The sequence below is a fragment of the Arvicanthis niloticus genome, chromosome 3, assembly GCF_011762505.2.
Source record: "Arvicanthis niloticus isolate mArvNil1 chromosome 3, mArvNil1.pat.X, whole genome shotgun sequence".
Taxonomy (NCBI): Eukaryota; Metazoa; Chordata; class Mammalia; order Rodentia; family Muridae; genus Arvicanthis; species Arvicanthis niloticus.
In genome coordinates, this window is record NC_047660.1 from 135,305,239 (window position 1) to 135,324,051 (window position 18,813).

Consider the following 18,813-nt stretch of genomic DNA (forward strand, 5'->3'; position numbering starts at 1 on the left):
AGCATTCAAGATCTGGAACCTCAAACATATCTCAAACCTGCCTGTTTGGCTTTCATGTTGCTTTGTTTAGTTTCTTTTAGGGTGTGTTGATTAGAATGGAGAAAATAGACAAAGGAAACAAAAATCATCCTCTATCTTGCCACATGTGTAGTTTCTCCTACTTACCAGCCCCCCAGCTTAATCCAGCCCCTCTTCATTTTATTTCCTATAATTTCCTAGTGTTTCTAAGCTTATTATAACCACCCAGTACTGCATGACCCTCTGTTTACTTTCTGGAAAGTGATGAGGTTCATTGCTTGGATTTTGTTTTACACAGAAGAATGTTGATCTTTAACTGAGATTTATAGGGCTCTAAGGATTATTTAGTTTCAAATACAAAGCCAACCTCCCATCTTCCCGCTTTCTTTCCTTTGCTCCTCTATCAGTCTGGGTATAAGACAATGGCATGAGGTTTAGCTATTAGAATAGAGATGTCCTTTTTGACCAATTCAGGCTGGAAACTCCTGTGACCTTCTGCACTCCTGCATGGACTCAGAGCGTGTATGTCCATGGGGAGAAAAGTCCTCTGCCAGCACAGCACAGATGGACTCTGCAAGCTCATTTCAACAGCATGCATTTGTGCTGTGATGACAGCCCTGGGTCAGCAGAATGAGAATGAGTCTTTATGCGTGTTAGAACATCTAGTTCATTTCCTTCTTACACTAAAATATGCAATCACTTGGGAATTCCTCACACACCATAAAAACCAAAGTTAACTATTTCCTTGAAGTAAACAGCTCAGTTATTCTCACATAGACTTGGCTGAGTGTGTACTGAGTTGCTTGCTTAGGGTAAAGGGAGATATATCTCAGCAAAAGGAAGGATACTAGTAAAACAAAACAAAGGACAAAACAAACAAACAAAAAAACCTTTAAGGGACTTCTTGATGTGAAAGATTTTCTAAAGAAGGTTATGTCAACAGATGAATTAGTGGTATCTCATCTTTTCTGAGAGGCAATTAATATACCTTTAATTGTCCTACTTTCAAAACACACAAAAAATTTATCCTGCAAGAAGTTACAGAAAATATTGCTCTGGTCATATCATCTGATGTTTTATTGTGTTGCTTATTCCTTCATTTAGTAAATAGTGAATAAAACTATGATGTGTGGAGTAGAAGGGCTCTGCCACATGCAGAAGTGCTGGGGCAAGAGAAGTTCCTCTGAAAAGATGGGTGGAAGTGATGAGGTTCTGAGGTATTAAATCTTTCCTTCAGTCAGTCGCCAAGCTATTATTTATAGCATAATTTATTTTATTTATATTTATATAATTATTTATAGCATAATTTATGCAAGCTGATTATTTATAGCATAAGGATATGTGTTAGGAATCTTATTGATGATTAAAATTTATAGTTGAGATTTGACAGTGGTTTGATATCAGCACTGTGTACTATCTGGGCATAGACTCTTCCAGTGGTGGTAATAATGAGGATTCAATGCAAAACTAAATTCATGCAGACAAAGAGAGTATGTGCTTGAGTTTCTGGGGCCTTATCATTAAAGTAAAGTACATGAAAAAACTTTAAAGTTGTTTTAAAGTAGTTATACAACTAGGTTTTATTTATGGTTGTATTTCTATTCTTTGTTTTAATGTGCTTGAATAGAAGAAACAGAATTAGCAGAAACAGAAATGATTGAGTCAGAACACAAAACCACCTCACATTTCCTGACTTTTTGTTGGATATTTTAGCTCCTCATTTACTTTTAAACAGTTATCATTTCCACAAAGCTTGTCTTGAACACTTACTATTTACAAATCAGGATTATCTTATGCTACTCATCCCATTGCCAATGTTCAGAGAACAATAAAAATAATTAAAATCCTTGACTTGCTACAGGGCCTCTTCTACCACAGAGGAAGCTCGATGGAAAGGAGACCCCTCCACCCACACATTTTTGTGTGTCATGCATCCATTTCCAACAGTGTGTTTGTTTTTCTAGTTTTCATCACTCTAGTAACATTTTTTATAGACAAAATCCTGTTCTTTTCTTTATAATGTTGGTGTATATGATGTGTCAGTTGTCTGCAGGGCAAAGGTATATTAAGTTTTTCTTTTTTATTTGACCATCATGTGCCTGTGTACCTTTCTTTCAGGGTGCTCGAGGCTTCCCTGGTGCTCCCGGTCTCCCTGGCCTGAAAGGTCACAGAGTAAGTGTCTTATTTTCTGTTTTTACTGAGAGGGGCATGAGGATAACTCAATCAAAACTTTGCAATTCCTAGTGTCAATTGTCCATCACTACCTGCCATTTCAATATTCTTCTGCATTACTAAAATCATAATGCTACCCTAAGTTTTCTTTAAATTTCATATGGTTTTATAAAGCTATTCTGTGTTATATGAAATGATATCATGGTGAGAAGAGTCTCTGACTTACAACCTCAGGAAATAAATGGATACACTTAGTAAAAGAGACAATCACTGTAAGACAATCTTAGTAAAAGAGACAAATCACATTTTAATTATGTCACAATGAGTGACATAATTAAAATGGAGTACACAAGATCAAAAGGCACAACAAAGAAGTTTTCTAAACTTAAGATAATAAATAACTATTAAATATACTACTCATAAATATAATCTATCATCAGCCATCTGCTATATGTGTCTGTATTGGATATAGATATTATCTCTTTATCTTCTACCAAATTATATATCTAAAACTAAGGGCAATCAGTTATAATAAATGAGGAAGTCACTTTTTGAGTAGTTGAAATTCCAAAAAGAATGTGTACTAGTTATCAAGTAACATTTTTTGATGTCTTTTGGGGATTTGTTCCATGATAACCCCTACCCAAGCATACATTAAAAAAAAAAAAACAAAAAAACAAAACAACAAAAAAAATCCTTATATGGTCTATAGCAAATTCACGGCTTTGAATTTATTGTTAGGGTGGTTTCTATATTTTCTTTAGAAAGAGCTGAGAGGAGTTAACAGACAACAGCCCAGATTGCCTTACATAGATAGTTGGTTTTCAAAACATCAGAAGTCCACTGAATTGACTTTACAAACATTTCTGTATTAATGTTCATTTTGATTAGAGATGTCTGCTCCTGACAGCTTCTTGTCTTGGATTCTAAGAAGAAATTGAGCATATTTGGAGTTACTCCAGTTGTGGTGAGACAGCCACTAGGCAAGAATTGCCTCTTTTCATCTACAGACGAAATTATTGTCCAGAAAAGGACACACTTGCAGAATAGTCAACTGATTATATCTGCCAAGACAGAGTAATCAGCCCTTAATAATTTTGCATCATTAGGTCTGTGAGATGATCCTAGGCCAGAAGGCTGAAGATCGATGCTCCAACATTTTGTAGTATAGGGAATGTCCAGGTGTTCAGTGGGCTCTATAAATTGGCTAAGTTTTAGAAGCTATGCTTTGTGCTTCCCATAATTTCAGTTAACTCAGTCATTCTGGATTTCTGATGGGGTTGAAAACCTATTGTCTCATAGCCAATCCTGGCTATTTACTTTGAGAGAAAAGATTTGAAAGGATGGTTTTCAGCTGACATTCATTCTAAAGCCAAGAAAAAAGCCAGGTTCAGAACTAAATGTTTTAGTTAGAAGAGATGACAGAGGTTCTGGTTACTCAACAAAGTGATGGACTGGGTATTGGTCTATCTTGTACCTTACTGACACAAATTGGTATAGTTATACTCCAATTGTATTTTGTGAGAAAAGTTTTATTTTAACAGGAAGGGTGATATGTAGAGAGAGCTAAGGTGGGAGAAGTAAGGAGAAGAAGAGGAGGAGTAAGGAGAGGAGAAGGAGAGGAGGAGCTAGGTGACAAGAGAAAAAGGGAGAGAGGGGGGGAACATGGAGGCAGATGTTCACGTGTTTCTGCCAGTCAAAGACAGTTGATATATCTAGGTTGGGTACTGGGTTAAACTTCTGATTGACATTGAGCATTACCAAAGTTATAAAGCCTTTGATTAATATTAAAAAATTGTATAAAAGCAAAAAGGAAAAGGGGGCATGGGATAGGGGTTTCTAGAGAGGGGAAATGGGGAAAGGGGATGGCATCTGAAATGTAAATAAAATATCCAATAAAAAATTAAAAAAAAAAAACAAAAAAGCCTTATATACATATAGAATCTGTCTAAGGTCAGTATAATTTTTTTGTAATATAAATTAAGTTTCTAGGAAGTCATCATATTTTTGATGATCAATGCTTTAAGCTGATAATATTATTTGTGAAATTTTAGAAATATAGTAAGCAATGATTTTACTTGGGAGACTTGTTTCCATGAGGTACTTTATATAAATGTGCTTTTGTTTCTTTCTTCTTTTATTCTTTTTAAACTGATGAAAGCTAAAAATATTTATGAATTTATATTGTTCTTCTCAGGGACACAAAGGTCTTGAAGGCCCCAAAGGTGAAGTTGGAGCACCTGGTGCTAAGGTTTGTCTAACACTAAACTTGACTTATGGTAGCAATTCAGTTGCTATGAGAACCTTTTAAGTAAGAAATAATATGGAGAGAAGAGGGACTTAAATAAATGAACATCCAATTCCTGGTTACGTAATTCTATACCCAGACCTTCTAGCCCTTCTTTCTTCCTCCAAATTATTTGTTTATATAGGTAGAGAAAATATAACAGATGTATCAAGGAATTCTTAAGAGGAGAACATAATTATGAGATATATGCATGGAAAAATGTTTTAAGATTTTGTCAATTTCCTAAGAAAATGATTTAGTTACTTTTAATATTGTAGAATTTTATTTGGGATATGTTAGACATGTAAGTTCCTACTCACTAAAGATGACAATTTATATCAATCTTTAAATCGCCAGTTCAGATTTTATTTTTTTATTTTGCAATTAAATTCTCATTTAATCCTTAAGAAAAGATAGTAAAACTAATTCTGAAGTCTTCCCTGGAAAGCACATTTTTCAACTGTGCCTTCAAATTCATGCATGTATGGACCAGCAGTTTGGTAATGATATTTAGATTTCTTACCCTGTGATGTATTCTCACCTCTGCTTTAGGGTGAAGCTGGCCCCACTGGTCCAATGGGTGCTATGGGCCCTCTGGTAAGCATCACATTCTTTATTTCTTTATTTTTCAAGTTTCAGTTAGAAAATCATCAAATAAAAAGGCAAATGTTAGCTAGTAAATCACTCTGAAAAGTAGCAGAGAGAAAAGCAAGCAAAGCGAGCTGGTTGTTTCACGTGAATGTTGGCCCTTCCAGGATGTCTTCGCTGTTGGATGCTCTTACTTTCAGTGCAGCAATCAGGAATGACTCTTATCTACTTAGCTTCTTAAATCCAGGCTATGTGAAATGTATGTGTATCAGGGTTCGGATCTCCTTCAATAAGAAGGTGTTCACATCCATATTCATTCCTTTCAATATTGCTTTTTACAGTAATTATTTCATGAATAAAAGAATATATTTTATTTATAATATGTCAAAATTGGATGGGGCAGTGAATTAAAACCCGCCTAGAATTCATATAGATGTCTCAGGAGACTTTTTTTTTCTCATATTTTACTTATAGGGACCAAGAGGAATGCCAGGGGAAAGGGGAAGACTTGGACCACAGGGTGCTCCTGTAAGTACACGTGATTATTTATTTATGAGAACTATATTTAACTTTTTTTTCAATTGTGTTTTACTGGATATACATTCTGAATGAGAGCAAAGCATGTCATATAACTTTATGGTGAGAATATTTTTATTTTGAAATAAACATCAAGTTCAAAATACTAGCCAGCGCACCATGACATTCTGAATGCTGTGAAGAGAATTCATATAACTTAGTTTCCCTCAGGTTCAGCCACCGTTATCCTTTTGATCTGTTGTGCACTAAGCCTTCCCAAATACCTGAGATAGCTATTGGATGCTTAACCCCCTCCTTTCCTCTGTATGCTGTCTCAGCTCACTGTTGGAGACAACCACAGCAAGCCAAGGATTATCCTTCCTCCATTTAAGCCACTGAGGAATCCAGATTAAATTAGCTAATTCAGAGTATGCTCTCTTGTAACACATTTGACACCCATGGACTTCGGGTCTTAGGTCATTTTTCTTAGACAATAGTTTGAATGTTGTGATGTGTATATGAGAAGTTGAATGGGGTATAATCAGAAAGTATACCAATGAAAAAATGAATAAAGGTAGCAGGCTTTGAAAGGAAAAGCTGAATGGTGTTCCAATTATAACAGAGACCTCTGTAAACACCTCTGTAAACATGACCTGGGAAAGGGCAGAAGAGGGGAAGAACATACAATTTTGAAGGAGAGCTTCAATTGCAGCCTTCAGCAGGTGTTATCTCACTGACTCAATGGACGCTGAGGGGATCTGGGTGAACCCAACAGAAGCAATTTGAGCTTAATTCTTGTTGGTGCATCATGTGTTCTTTCTTTTATTTTGCAAAAGCTCTTGTCCTTAGAGTTAATCTGGTCAGTAAAAGGCCAAGATGCTCAAACTGTCATTGTCTCTGGGTTTATCTGACACAGGGTGATACAGTTAAGAGAATATGTTTATTGCTACTTTTTCTGCTTTGTGGAAACTCATGCCTTCCTTGCTGTTAGTTCAGTGGCTTTTGTTATCAGACAGCCTTAACATTTTTCTTCGATCTTTTTACTGGAAATTGGGAAACAAACGAATTATGAAAAAAAAAAAAAAACCCAATGTGGAAGATACAATTCTCTGTCTCTTTTTAAATTCTCCCTTTTCCTGAAAATTAGGGACAACGAGGTGCTCACGGTATGCCTGGAAAACCTGGACCAATGGTGAGTTCTGGTATTTTTCATAATAATTAATTAATTAATCTATTTTTATTTCTATATTTTTATTACTCATTTATTTATTCATTCATTATTTTATTTGTTTTGTGTAGACATTTACAGAACACCTTCTGTATTCTAGACACTTAGACTAAAATCATGATAAACACAGTTCTTATTTTGTAAAAACTGGGTATATTAAGTAATATAAATGTGTATTACTACTATTAATGCTGTTGGGTAGAGTGAATTTGAAATATAGTAACATAGAGGAGGATTTTCTTAAACTTGCAATAAATGAAGGATGTAAATAAAGAATTAAAAATTAATATCAATAAAACCTAGAGTCATTGATATCTAAAAAGGCATGGGTGTAATTCCATCTATAGAATAAGTGAAAAAAATATGAGGAAATACTAAGGGTAAATTGAATCATCAGGCAGGTACTAGGTTACATAATTGTATCTACTGTGGTAAGGAATACTTAATCTCTTTCCTATTTCACATATTGAAAAAACATTCTATAGCATTAAGCACAAGTATTCAAGACCAGAAGGCATCAGTTGTTGATATTGTAGATGGATGAAGATGGTCAAGACAGAGTGTGAATACCATTAGCTTAATTCTAGAAAGGAGCTGTAAAATTGTAAACTAAATCTATTATATTGGCAGTGAAGTCCCATACCATATAGTGAGCTAAGAAAGGCCAATTACTCATTGTTTTTATGCTTTTAGGAGTTTGGTACATGATGATATGTAGCTAAAATTAGTGTATGTCTGTGTTCTGTTTGCACCCATTTTGTAGAGAATTTTTGAATCTATATTCATCATGATAAAGGCACAGTTCTCTTATTTCACAAACTTACAACATGTCATTCACTTTGTGCCTTATTTGTAGTTTATCATATGTCTACTTTTCACCTCCCTTTTTCCATAAGTATTTTAAAATCTTTTATGTCTTTGAGTATCTGAGCAGTTAATGAGAAAAGGGGGATTTTCAGCGGATACAGATTTCTATTGTGCCAAGGACTCTTAAATTTTAGCACTATAAGCAAAACAAACCAATGTTTTCTAATAGCTGAGTGATACAGATTTTCTGATCTGTAAAGCAATTGATTCATATATGGTTTTATAAAATTGCATAGTTTTTACTGGTTCTCTAGCTCTACAGTAGTGCTACCTTGGTTTTCAAAAAGGTGTCATGTTCCATTTACAGTTAAGATGGTTATTAATAAAATATACCTAATATATTTATGATTGAATAGCACATGGAATTTTTTTTTGGAAAGAATAAAAGTTAATTCAAGAAGCTGAATAAAATAAATTGTGCTAATATTACAAAACCTCATTGAAGTGAGGTAGAAAGGACAGAGAGAGAGCTTTGATCACATGGGCCAATTTCAAAGTTTGGAATTTTTTCTATATTCTCAAAGACAAATAGAAATATGTTAATCAAACTTTTTGGCCCCAAGTATTTTTCTTCCTCCTGTCTCCCATAAAAATGAAATGAAATTTAGGACAAAAATGACTATACTTTGAAAGGATTATATTAATCACAACTCATGGAATCAAAACATATTATTTAAAGAACTGAGGAAAATTGGCAATCTATCCCTAAAGTCATTCTGTTTAAACTGTTTTACACTTATCACAGAAGCTGTCCATGCTTCTCCAAACATTGAAAGTCATAAATAACACATGCTAGTGCCTTATCCAGATGGTTGTGAGCTGCCATGTGTGTACTGGGAACTAAACTCAGATCTTCTGCAAAAGCAGCAAGTCATTTTTTTTTCCCTGCAGAACCATCTCTTCAGCCTTGGTAACTCAACTCTTATGGTTGATATGATTTAAGAACTACTTTAGGACAGTGTTGGATGGTGTTTGGAATATAATCAGATTGTTCTTTATTATGTACAGGTATAAAAGCAAAAAGGAGGAGGGGGGATGGGATAGAGGGTTTCTAGGAAGGGGAAATGGGGAAGGAGGATGGCATCTGAAATGTAAATTAATAAAATATCCCCCCCCCAAAAAAAAACCAAGAGAAGTTAAAATAAAATACAGAAAAAATGGCAGAATTTGGCAGAATTGTATATTGATTAAAAATATGTGATTACTTTATGGTTTTTCCACATTTAGGGTCCCCTTGGGATACCTGGCTCTTCTGGTTTTCCAGGAAATCCTGGAATGAAGGTAAGTTAATGTCAGTACTTGATAAGTAAAGGGAATTTCAGTAAGTGATGAGTGTGGGAGTTATTCTTAACAAGGAAAAAGCCTAGAGTAGTAAGCCCTTAAGCAAGAAAAATTAAAAAAGAATTGGGCAAAAAAGAAAGCAGTTGTTTGATGTGCCATTAAAGGAAAGTTACTCAAAGCCATGTATTTGGACTCTAAAGACAGACTTTTGAAATGGCTGTAAGGAAGACCATCTTTGAACTGAGTGAATACTATGTTCTTGGATGGAGTGTGGAAAGTAATCAATAGCAGACTGTTTTAAACAATAGGAAGTTAAATTAGATCATGCCACAAAGGGTTGCTCTGTCAAAATATGCTGGCCATTATTCTGCCCAAGCCCTTTAAGATGTGAGCAGGGAGAACACTTGGATTTCCATTTGGGAATGGATTAAAGTATTTGGTGGGAACTGTATTCTGTCACAATTTGTTCTTTCAAGTTCTTTGGGAGAGAGTCAAAGATTATAGTAGCAGGATGTTAAGATTATACTAGCTAAATCACAAGTAAATTCAAAACACCAATTCTAAGTTGTGAGCCACTGGATTTCATTTCCCCCACTCCAGCAGCAGGGAGTTTCTTCATCTTGAAAAAGAGATTCCTTTACAAGATTCAGCTTCCCAATTTGACTGCATCCATGGCCCACTAGGAGCTTCTCTGTGCCTTAAGACAGAAAGAATTCTGTTTTAAGATTGTGATGATCTGTATAAATCCTAATATAAAGGGGGGGGGGGATCCAGCCAATATACTGTAGGTTCATGCTTCTTGTTATTAGCTGTACTTAGACTGAATTTGAATTTAGAAATGAAAAAAAAAAAAAAAAAACCCTGCCATTTTAAGTATTGTTTGAAATGTGAGAATCACTTAGTCAAACTCTCCAGGTTGGAAGCTTTAAACTGACCTCTTAAATCATTTCAGCAACTGGTTCCTTCTTTTAGTGAGAGCCTCTTTATTCCTTTGGGTCTCTGATCCATCTGAAGCCAGTATTCTGGTTCTTCCTATTGTTCCTCCTCCTCCGCCACCTCCTCCTTCTCCATCCTCTTCCTTTTCCTCCTCTGTCTACTCATCCTCCTATTTGTATTCCTGTTTCTCATACATAACACTTGTTATTCTTCTTCCTCCACCTTCACCCCTTCTTTTTTCTGATACTGGGGTTCAAACCTATGGTCACCCACACTTAAGTGGGTATGGACTGTTGTGTTACACCCCAACAATGAAGTTCAAATTTTATTTATAAGATACATGTAGATACATAATTTTGACACAACCTCCCTCCATGCCCTAATTAAAATGTACAACATTCCTTAACACTGCTACTGAGCCTTCTCATGCTAAGCCTGAGTGCTGGCTAGGAAAGGAAGGAAAGGATACTCACTGAGTCTTGGTCTATGAACTGTCAGAAAGAGGTTTGTCTTCATTCTGCCTGCAGTAGGACTTAGTTCAATTTCTCTAGTGACTTACACAACTAATTATTTGTGATGCTGCCTGGTACCCCTGTGCATTTGACAGTAGCATCCTTCTTAATAAAACTCAATGTAGTAAGTTGTGTATATCTCAGAATTTACTTCACTGTCTTTACATCCTTACTCTCTTATTATAAAATCCCTGGGTCTTTGGTTATAGCTGTTTCTCTAAGATTGCACCATAGTTTCTGGCTATCTGTGGATCAACATTCATATCCAATTGTTTGCATTTCAGTGAAGAATGGAAGGATGAAAGTTAATTTATTTTGTTACTATAGACTAGCCTCTTAAAGCTGGCAATTTGGGTTTTCTTAGTTCTTCTAAGATTAGATACATGTAGATACATATTATGCAGGATGAAATACAGGAGCTAAACTTGAATTCTGGAAAAATACAGGACATGTGTGTGGTACAAATGTGTCTCAAAAATTGTATAGAAGAAACTCATACTAACTTTGTTTATACAAATGAAAGTTAAGTGACTATGGTTTTGCTGTCTGCATGAGCATCTTGGACTGAAGTGAAGGCTGCCATGGCCTCCCACTCCATTATTATTGCTGTCATTTTAACATCCTTTAGTTTCTAGAAGAGAAAGTGTTGTTTATTGGTTAAAACATTCACTTCACTTTTATGTTGCCAGAAGCCATCAAGTTTATTAACTACTTCAAAACCATGTGTTTTCCATCTTATTAAATAAACATTTCTATGAAGGTCAATAAGTGAACTTTTAATAAGTCAAAACATATCCTGTTTTGAAACATAATTACATATAGTTTATTATATATATATATAATGTAATTATATAATATATCTAATATATATATATATATATATATATATAATATAGAAAGGAAAAAAGTTCTTGTCTCTAAATGATAGTGTGAAATTTCACCTGTAATTTTATGGTGAATTTAACCCATTCAAGGACTTAATGGGCCTGTAACAAATTTTACCTATAAAATAGTATTGGATTGAGTGTACGTTTGGCAATCTTCTGTTACCTCCTGTGTTTCAATCAAGCTTTAATTGTGCAGTTTCAAATGTCCAGGTTTGCCCTGAAAAGAAACAAGTCCTTAGTAGTTTCAGGTATTTAGATTGAAAATGACGAACTCCAAATATGCAATCACCTGAACACCACAATACAAGTGTTTTACCTAAGTTAACATTTTCTTTTCCATCCCTTTAGGGAGAAGCAGGTCCTACTGGGGCCCGAGGCCCTGAAGGTCCTCAGGGGCAGAGAGGTGAAACTGGGCCACCTGGTCCAGCTGGCTCTCATGGTCTTCCTGTAAGTGCCTAACATATCTAAGAGCTAGCCCAGAAAGATGCTTATTTATCACAGTATCAGAAAAATGTAGTTTATTTTATATAATCAATTCTGAATTATTAACACTCAGGAAAAGAATTCTTTACATGTCAATACACTCTGCTTTTTCTATCTTATAGAAAGGTTAGTCACAAAAAGTAATGTTATAATTATATAATCATATATAAATTATATATACATTTACATAAATATGTAATAATAAAAAATGTTATTTATTTTTTGCAATTTTTCTGCCTATTCTTAGGTGATCTGAATACTGTACTAGATGTGTCAGAGGTAGTTTAATATTTCAAAATATGTTTCATGTACTTTTTAGGGTGCAGTGGGGACCGATGGTACACCTGGCGCCAAAGGCCCCACAGTAAGTACCAGCACTTATATCAGGTGATTTTCAAAGGGATGTAATCCTTTAGATTGCGGGTGAGGTCTCCACTCATCAGCTCATAATGTCATCCTTGCTATTGGTAGGGCTCTGCTGGAACCTCTGGCCCTCCTGGCTTGACAGGGCCCCCGGGGTCTCCTGGCCCTCAGGGCAGTACTGGACCTCAAGGAATCCGAGGACAATTGGTAATATCTGTTAAATTATGGCTTAAATATTCTTAGATTTTAGTGTAATAACATCATTTTACCACTTTCCCTTCCCCTTTCCTTCTTCCAAATCCTCCTGTATACCCTTTCTTGTTCTCTTTTAAATTAATAGTCTCCGTTTTCATTAATATTGCTACATAAATATATGTGTCTATCCATGCTGAGCATGGAGGACCATGCTTGAAAGCCTAGGGCTTAGGAGGTGGGAGCAGCATGCAGGTGCCCATTGACTCCCACACAAGTCCTCTTATTCCACATGAACATGCACACATGCACACAATCTATCGCATTTTATTTTAGTACTAATTCAGTATAGACTCAGCAGCCTATTCACTGTACTTATTTAGAACAGAAGAAATTGGCTGAATTACCTGCTTCTTTCAACTAATGATATTTTATTTTAGGGTGATCCAGGAGTTCCAGGTTTCAAAGGAGAAGCTGGCCCAAAGGGAGAACCAGTAAGCCTTCATTATTTTAATGATAAAAATATAAATATTGTCTAGAGGTGTATCACTTAAAAATTTCATGTATTTAAAAATAGCACGGGATAAAATAATTAACATTCTTTGAATTGTTTACTGACTTGATTAGATGAGTTTCCTGAATGACTTACTGAATGACTCTTCCTGAGACTTGTCCTTTTGTTTTAATAGGGGCCACATGGTATACAGGGTCCCATTGGTCCACCTGGTGAAGAAGGCAAAAGAGGTCCTCGAGGTGACCCAGGCACAGTTGGTCCTCCAGGGCCAATGGGAGAAAGGGTAAATGTGAATAATAAAATTATTTTTTGTCTCCTCTGCTGTCACATGTGTTTTGGGAAGTTACGTGAGTAAAGTTGTGAGTAGAAATGAAACATAAAGCAAGAAAGAGCTGATGCAGGTGCCTTGCAGGGCATAGTGTGTTTATCCCGCTGTAGAAAGAGGCAAGTGTCTATTTAAGCTTCACTCATTGATTCAGCAAATATTGACTGACTGATTAGTGTAAGTCAGCTTGAGCTTTGAGTGCTCGGGCTACATCAGTGAGCAAGAAACCTGTGGTCCTCGTCCTCGTATGGATTGTAGTGAACAGGTTTATGTTACTGGGCAGCGAACAGTGAAACACATTTTAGTAAGTGCCCCGTATAGTATTAACTGATGGGTGACAATGGAGAGCGGGGATGGGTGGAGGTCAGTGATAGGAGACACGAGACACGGGAGTCTGAGAGGACAGCAGTGGGCTGAGTCTGGAGGAGGAGACGCCTGCTGGGGAACATGGCAGATAGAACACTCAGTCCTCAGCAGAGAGGGCAAGAGCGAACTTGGCAGTTTTACAGAGTACAAAAGGTTGGGGTCTGTGGGGTATAAGAAAATGGACATGAAGAAACAACGCTGATTTCCTGTTTTTATAGTTTTAGTGAAAGCCAAAGTCTTCTACAAGATGACAGAAAACATGTTACTGTTGGCACTTTGATCACAGTAGACAGTGATTATGCTTCTTGTCTCTCTATATTAGACTTTTATGTATTTATTTTACAACTAATTTTAGAGGATTTCTTTTAAAAGATTTGGTTCACTACTCATGTTTGTCAAACTTTTAAGTAATTTTTCTAGTAAGATTTTTTTTTTTTTAATGTTTACCTTTTGCTATGTTAACTTGGTCAGAGCTCTGAAAAATCTGATAATACCAGAAATAAAACCTTTAGGTACTTGTTCCAATGATAAACAACATCTTAAAATTGCATTCTGATCCATTGTAGGGAGCTCCTGGCAATCGTGGTTTTCCAGGGTCTGATGGTTTACCTGGACCAAAGGTAAGATTACAACAAAGCTGACATTTCCAGATTGGGGTTGTGCCCCTGGCCCATATAAGTCCATACCCATAAGGGATGTAGAAGCAGGTATTGGGCTTAACCCGAAAAATATCTTGTTTATTTTTTTTTTTCTTTTTTAGCATTAGGAAGTCCTGGGAGATAAATGGTAATTTGAATAACCTGAGACATTGCTTTCAGACTTCTCCAGTTCACTCCTGAGATCAAAAGGTTGTCATGCTTTAGTTTGGATGAAATTTAAAATTTAAAATTCTTTACTTATTGAAGTGAGGCTGAAATTTCAGCTTTCTTTTCTTAATGGTGAATAGGATAATTTTCATACAGGATGCAGGTTACAACAAAATATTCAGTGACATTGTTTTCAAATAGATCTTCATCATATCTTTAACAAAAATTACATTTTGGTATGTATTTGGAAAATAAAAACAACCTCTTTTTGCTTTGTTTCAATTTTGCTCTGTCTGTCTTCTTTGAAACAGGGTGCTCAGGGAGAGCGTGGTCCTGTAGGTTCTTCGGGGCCTAAAGGAGGCCAGGGAGACCCAGGACGTCCAGGCGAACCTGGGCTTCCAGGTGCTCGGGTAAGAAGCCAACAGTTATATGCTATGGTGACACCCAAGTACTTCCACAGTTTTCTATGTTTCATTTCCTATTTTTATATTTAGTTTGTTTTACAACATGAAGCTTTGATTTAATAGTTATCAGATGCATTATTTTACAAATGCTGCTATGCTATTTTTGCCATCTACATAAAATGCAGTGATTTCTAAAAGACATTTTTCAAAGGAATATATACAAATAACATTGCCATTTGTTATCAGAACATTATGTAAATTTTTAAACTTTTAAATTTCATGCTAAAAGTAACTTGTTTGACCTTTGGTAAAGAAAATTCTTGTTTAATTTAACAAAGTGTCATTTAAATTTTTATTTGAACTGTGAAATTGCCCTTCTGTTTAGTTGTTTCCAATAAAATATTGTTTTTTCTGTTTAAAGTCTTTACTTCAACTTCTGTTCAGCAGCAGATTAACAGTTGATTTTCATTGTCAGGGCCTGACAGGAAATCCTGGTGTTCAAGGTCCTGAAGGAAAACTTGGGCCTTTGGTAAGAAATTTAAATAATTCTATCACGTTTAACATTCTCCCACAGATGTGTAAGTTATATTTAGTTATCGTATGAATGATAGTCAGGATTACATTTTAAGTGCCCGCTAGTAATAATTTATTAGTATCTTTGGATTTTCAAATTGAACAAAATGTAAGTTAACTTTTCTTAATTGAATGTTTGAAATTGAAATTGCTTCAGTAAAAAAAGTTGAAGTAATGTATTTAAATACTGTTAAAATACGTTTCATAATACTCTCTTTCCCTGATTGCATTCTACTTTTACAAGTTTAGAAATAAATACGTTGTCAGCTAATATATTTGAATCTTTTAAAAACATATAGTGTGAAATGGGAATCTTTAATGTTTAAGACTACAAAACAGAGTAAATAAAGGAAGGAAAGGCCTGCCTCATATTATGAGAGGGTTGGGAGTTGGCAACAATGAGACTTATGACTGGGGCAAAATTAGAACTTCTGTTCTAACTGCTCAAAGTACTTCAGGGCTTTATAGCAAAATAACAGCCTTTCTCATTCACTAAGAGATAAACATAAGAGGATTAATGTTTAGTTAGTGACTTCTACTGTTAGGAAATACTGGCAACAATGTGGGCAGAGTGGTGCTTAGAAACAGCTCACACTCAACTCACCTGCCTGCTGTCAACCCTGCAGGGTGCTCCTGGTGAAGATGGCCGGCCAGGTCCTCCAGGCTCCATCGGTATCAGAGGGCAGCCTGGAAGCATGGGCCTTCCAGGCCCCAAAGGTAGCAGTGTGAGTACAGTGAATAACGTTTAATAGCCCACTGGGATCAGCTGTTGGAGGCCAAGATATATTTCTTGAATTAAATGAATTTAGAATACTGTTTATTTATTCTTTAGGGTGACCTTGGAAAACCAGGAGAAGCTGGGAATGCTGGCGTGCCTGGGCAAAGGGTAGGCATTCATTATCTGGGATTGAATACAAAGGATTTAAACCACACAAAATCTGATGGCCTCACCTAAAATGTCCATGTGATCCTAGGGGGCTCCTGGCAAAGATGGAGAAGTTGGTCCTTCAGGCCCTGTGGGACCTCCGGTATGTGACTTTCTTTAATGATATAGTTCACTTGAATGTTGCATTTCTCATTGTTTCTCTAAAATTACTCATAAGTAAGTTTCAGGGAAATGGAATGAGGGAATGAGACTGAAGATAAATTTCAGTTTTTATTTTACTCTCCTTTCTGTATAAAAAGACTGATCTAATTTTAAACAGTAAAGTGGTATATAGTGACAAGGGCTGTTCTATCATCTTTGTATACCATAGTTAAAGAAAAACAATAGATCAATTAAGAAAAATAGTGTTTGAAAATTTTTATAATGTATTTTATTTAAAATGCATACATGAAGAATTATTAATTATACATAAATTTTGATAATTTATCTTATAAAAATGTATTGAAGTTGCCTGGTTTTGAAAGGGTAACAAGAAATGATGTTCATCTCTTGATGTTACATTTTTATTCTCAGATTTTTACATTGGTTACCAAAGATATTTTCATATATTTACACTTCTTTGGGTCAGTTTAAGTAACCTATTAAAAACATTGTTTTCTGTAATCAGTCTATTTTGGAATTATGATGAATAGAGATAACCTTCAATAGAAGTACAACCTTTTAAATTGATATAGGAAACAACACGTTTCTAATATTTCACCTATGGTTGGCTCTAGGCCTTTTGTGTTTGAACTAAAAATAACAACAACAACAAAAACAACATCAACAACAAACCATGCTATAATTTCTTCACTATCTTTTTAAATGAAATTTACTTATTTTCAAGGAATTCAGATAATGGCATTTGGTGATTTTTGTTTGTTTGTTTGTTTGTTTTTGTTCGTTTGTTTTTTCGAGACAGGGTTTCTCTGTGTAGTCCTGGCTGTCCTGGAACTCACTCTGTAGACCAGGCTGGCCTCGAACTCAGAAATCCGCCTGCCTCTGCCTCCCAAGTGCGGGGATTATCTGGCTAATATGTAAAGTGGGTGGTTGTAAAAAATACAAAATGATGAGTATTCCTAGTTCTTGGAAACAGGAAATAGATATAAATTCTGGTGGGATTCATGCTTTTTTTTTTCTTTGACTTAGGGCCTAGCTGGGGAAAGAGGAGAGCAGGGACCTCCAGGTCCTACTGGCTTTCAGGTATGCACTAATTTAAGTTTTCATTTATTCTATGAATTGCTTTTAAGAATACTTTTTTGTTGTTTTTTAAGAATACAGGAAGTAGTCAATTATCAATGCTTGCACCTGCACTTCTACCAGTTTTGAGACTGAGTTAGGGGATTGGCTGTAAGTATACAGCCAACCCGTGCTACCTATTAAATTCCAGGCAGGGCTAGAATATAGAGTGAGACCCTGTATATATGAGTATGTTAGAATGTTTTAACGAGGCAAGGCTCTTTAATTTTCAAAACAGAAAATTTATTAGACAGTATAGATAGCTGTATTTATCCAAACATTATTGTTCAATGATAAGTAATGTCCTGTCTCTGAAAAAAAAAAAAACAGTTCAGACACAAAGCTGATAAGAAATTCACAATATAAACTGCAGAAATGGCTCAGTGATTAACAGCACTGACTGCTCTTCCAGAGGTCCTGAGTTCAATACCCAGCAACCATATGGTGGCTCACAACCATCTGTAATGGGATCTGTTGGCCACTTCTGGTGTGTCTAAAGATATCTACAGTGTACTCATATACATTAAATAAATAAATAACAACAACAAAAAGAAATTCACAATATAAAATGTTCTCAATATCTCAATAAGGTTTATTAAACTTAAGGTTATCTGGTTTTACTGGAACAGTCTCTAAAACTTCTTGTTGAATAAATGATCACAGAATGCTTCAGTATGGTATACGTTATTTAAAGGCATAAAAATTAGTTTATGGAAACCTCAGACCTTTCTCTAGTTATATTCTAGCATGTTCAATCATTGTGCTAAAGCCATAACAGACTCTATGAACATGAAGAACCTGTTATATTCTTATCTTAATTTTTAAGTGGTATGGATAAATAAGCATCTAGCATTATAAATTCACAATCTCCTATGCTTTATAATAGGTGGCTTTCTTAATATGCTTGGGCAATATTTTCCATAACTTTTGCTTAAAATGTCTATGCACTGTTTTTTTGCAGGAAACAAAACAATGAAGTACAAATGTAAAGCATTTGGTATTGGCAGCTGATTAAACTTTTAGTAAATCACTGGTTTCATTTGTTACTTTTGCTTTAGGGGCTTCCTGGGCCTCCAGGGCCACCTGGAGAAGGTGGAAAGCCTGGTGATCAGGTAAGTTTTTATATAATAATATCAGAAGTATAAGTTGATGGACTACAACATCATCTTTTAAGAGTGAAGCTATAGGTTTTTCTGTTAGGCAATTCAAGGGACTCAAATGCTATGCAACTTCCCTAAAGTCACACAGCTCATACCATCCGAACCCAGCACACATGCTTCCTGTGTTCCCAGCTCACATGTTTTCTATGTTCATCACTCACTTGCATGCTT

At 35.5% G+C, this 18,813-nt stretch overlaps 1 protein-coding gene across 1 annotated transcript in view; it reads left to right on the forward strand.

Annotated features, from left to right (window-relative positions):
• Positions 1-18,813, forward strand: part of Col5a2 (collagen type V alpha 2 chain) — a 119,140-nt gene that overhangs the window by 76,795 nt on the left and 23,532 nt on the right. The window contains exons 13-31 of the mRNA XM_034497452.2: positions 2,137-2,190; positions 4,388-4,441; positions 5,030-5,074; positions 5,540-5,593; positions 6,729-6,773; positions 8,904-8,957; positions 11,641-11,739; positions 12,095-12,139; positions 12,247-12,345; positions 12,771-12,824; positions 13,020-13,127; positions 14,102-14,155; positions 14,653-14,751; positions 15,221-15,274; positions 15,945-16,043; positions 16,151-16,204; positions 16,293-16,346; positions 17,393-17,446; positions 18,541-18,594. Coding sequence (XP_034353343.1) covers positions 2,137-2,190; positions 4,388-4,441; positions 5,030-5,074; positions 5,540-5,593; positions 6,729-6,773; positions 8,904-8,957; positions 11,641-11,739; positions 12,095-12,139; positions 12,247-12,345; positions 12,771-12,824; positions 13,020-13,127; positions 14,102-14,155; positions 14,653-14,751; positions 15,221-15,274; positions 15,945-16,043; positions 16,151-16,204; positions 16,293-16,346; positions 17,393-17,446; positions 18,541-18,594 — 1,233 coding nt within the window. The remainder of the gene's footprint in view (positions 1-2,136; positions 2,191-4,387; positions 4,442-5,029; positions 5,075-5,539; positions 5,594-6,728; positions 6,774-8,903; positions 8,958-11,640; positions 11,740-12,094; positions 12,140-12,246; positions 12,346-12,770; positions 12,825-13,019; positions 13,128-14,101; positions 14,156-14,652; positions 14,752-15,220; positions 15,275-15,944; positions 16,044-16,150; positions 16,205-16,292; positions 16,347-17,392; positions 17,447-18,540; positions 18,595-18,813) is intronic.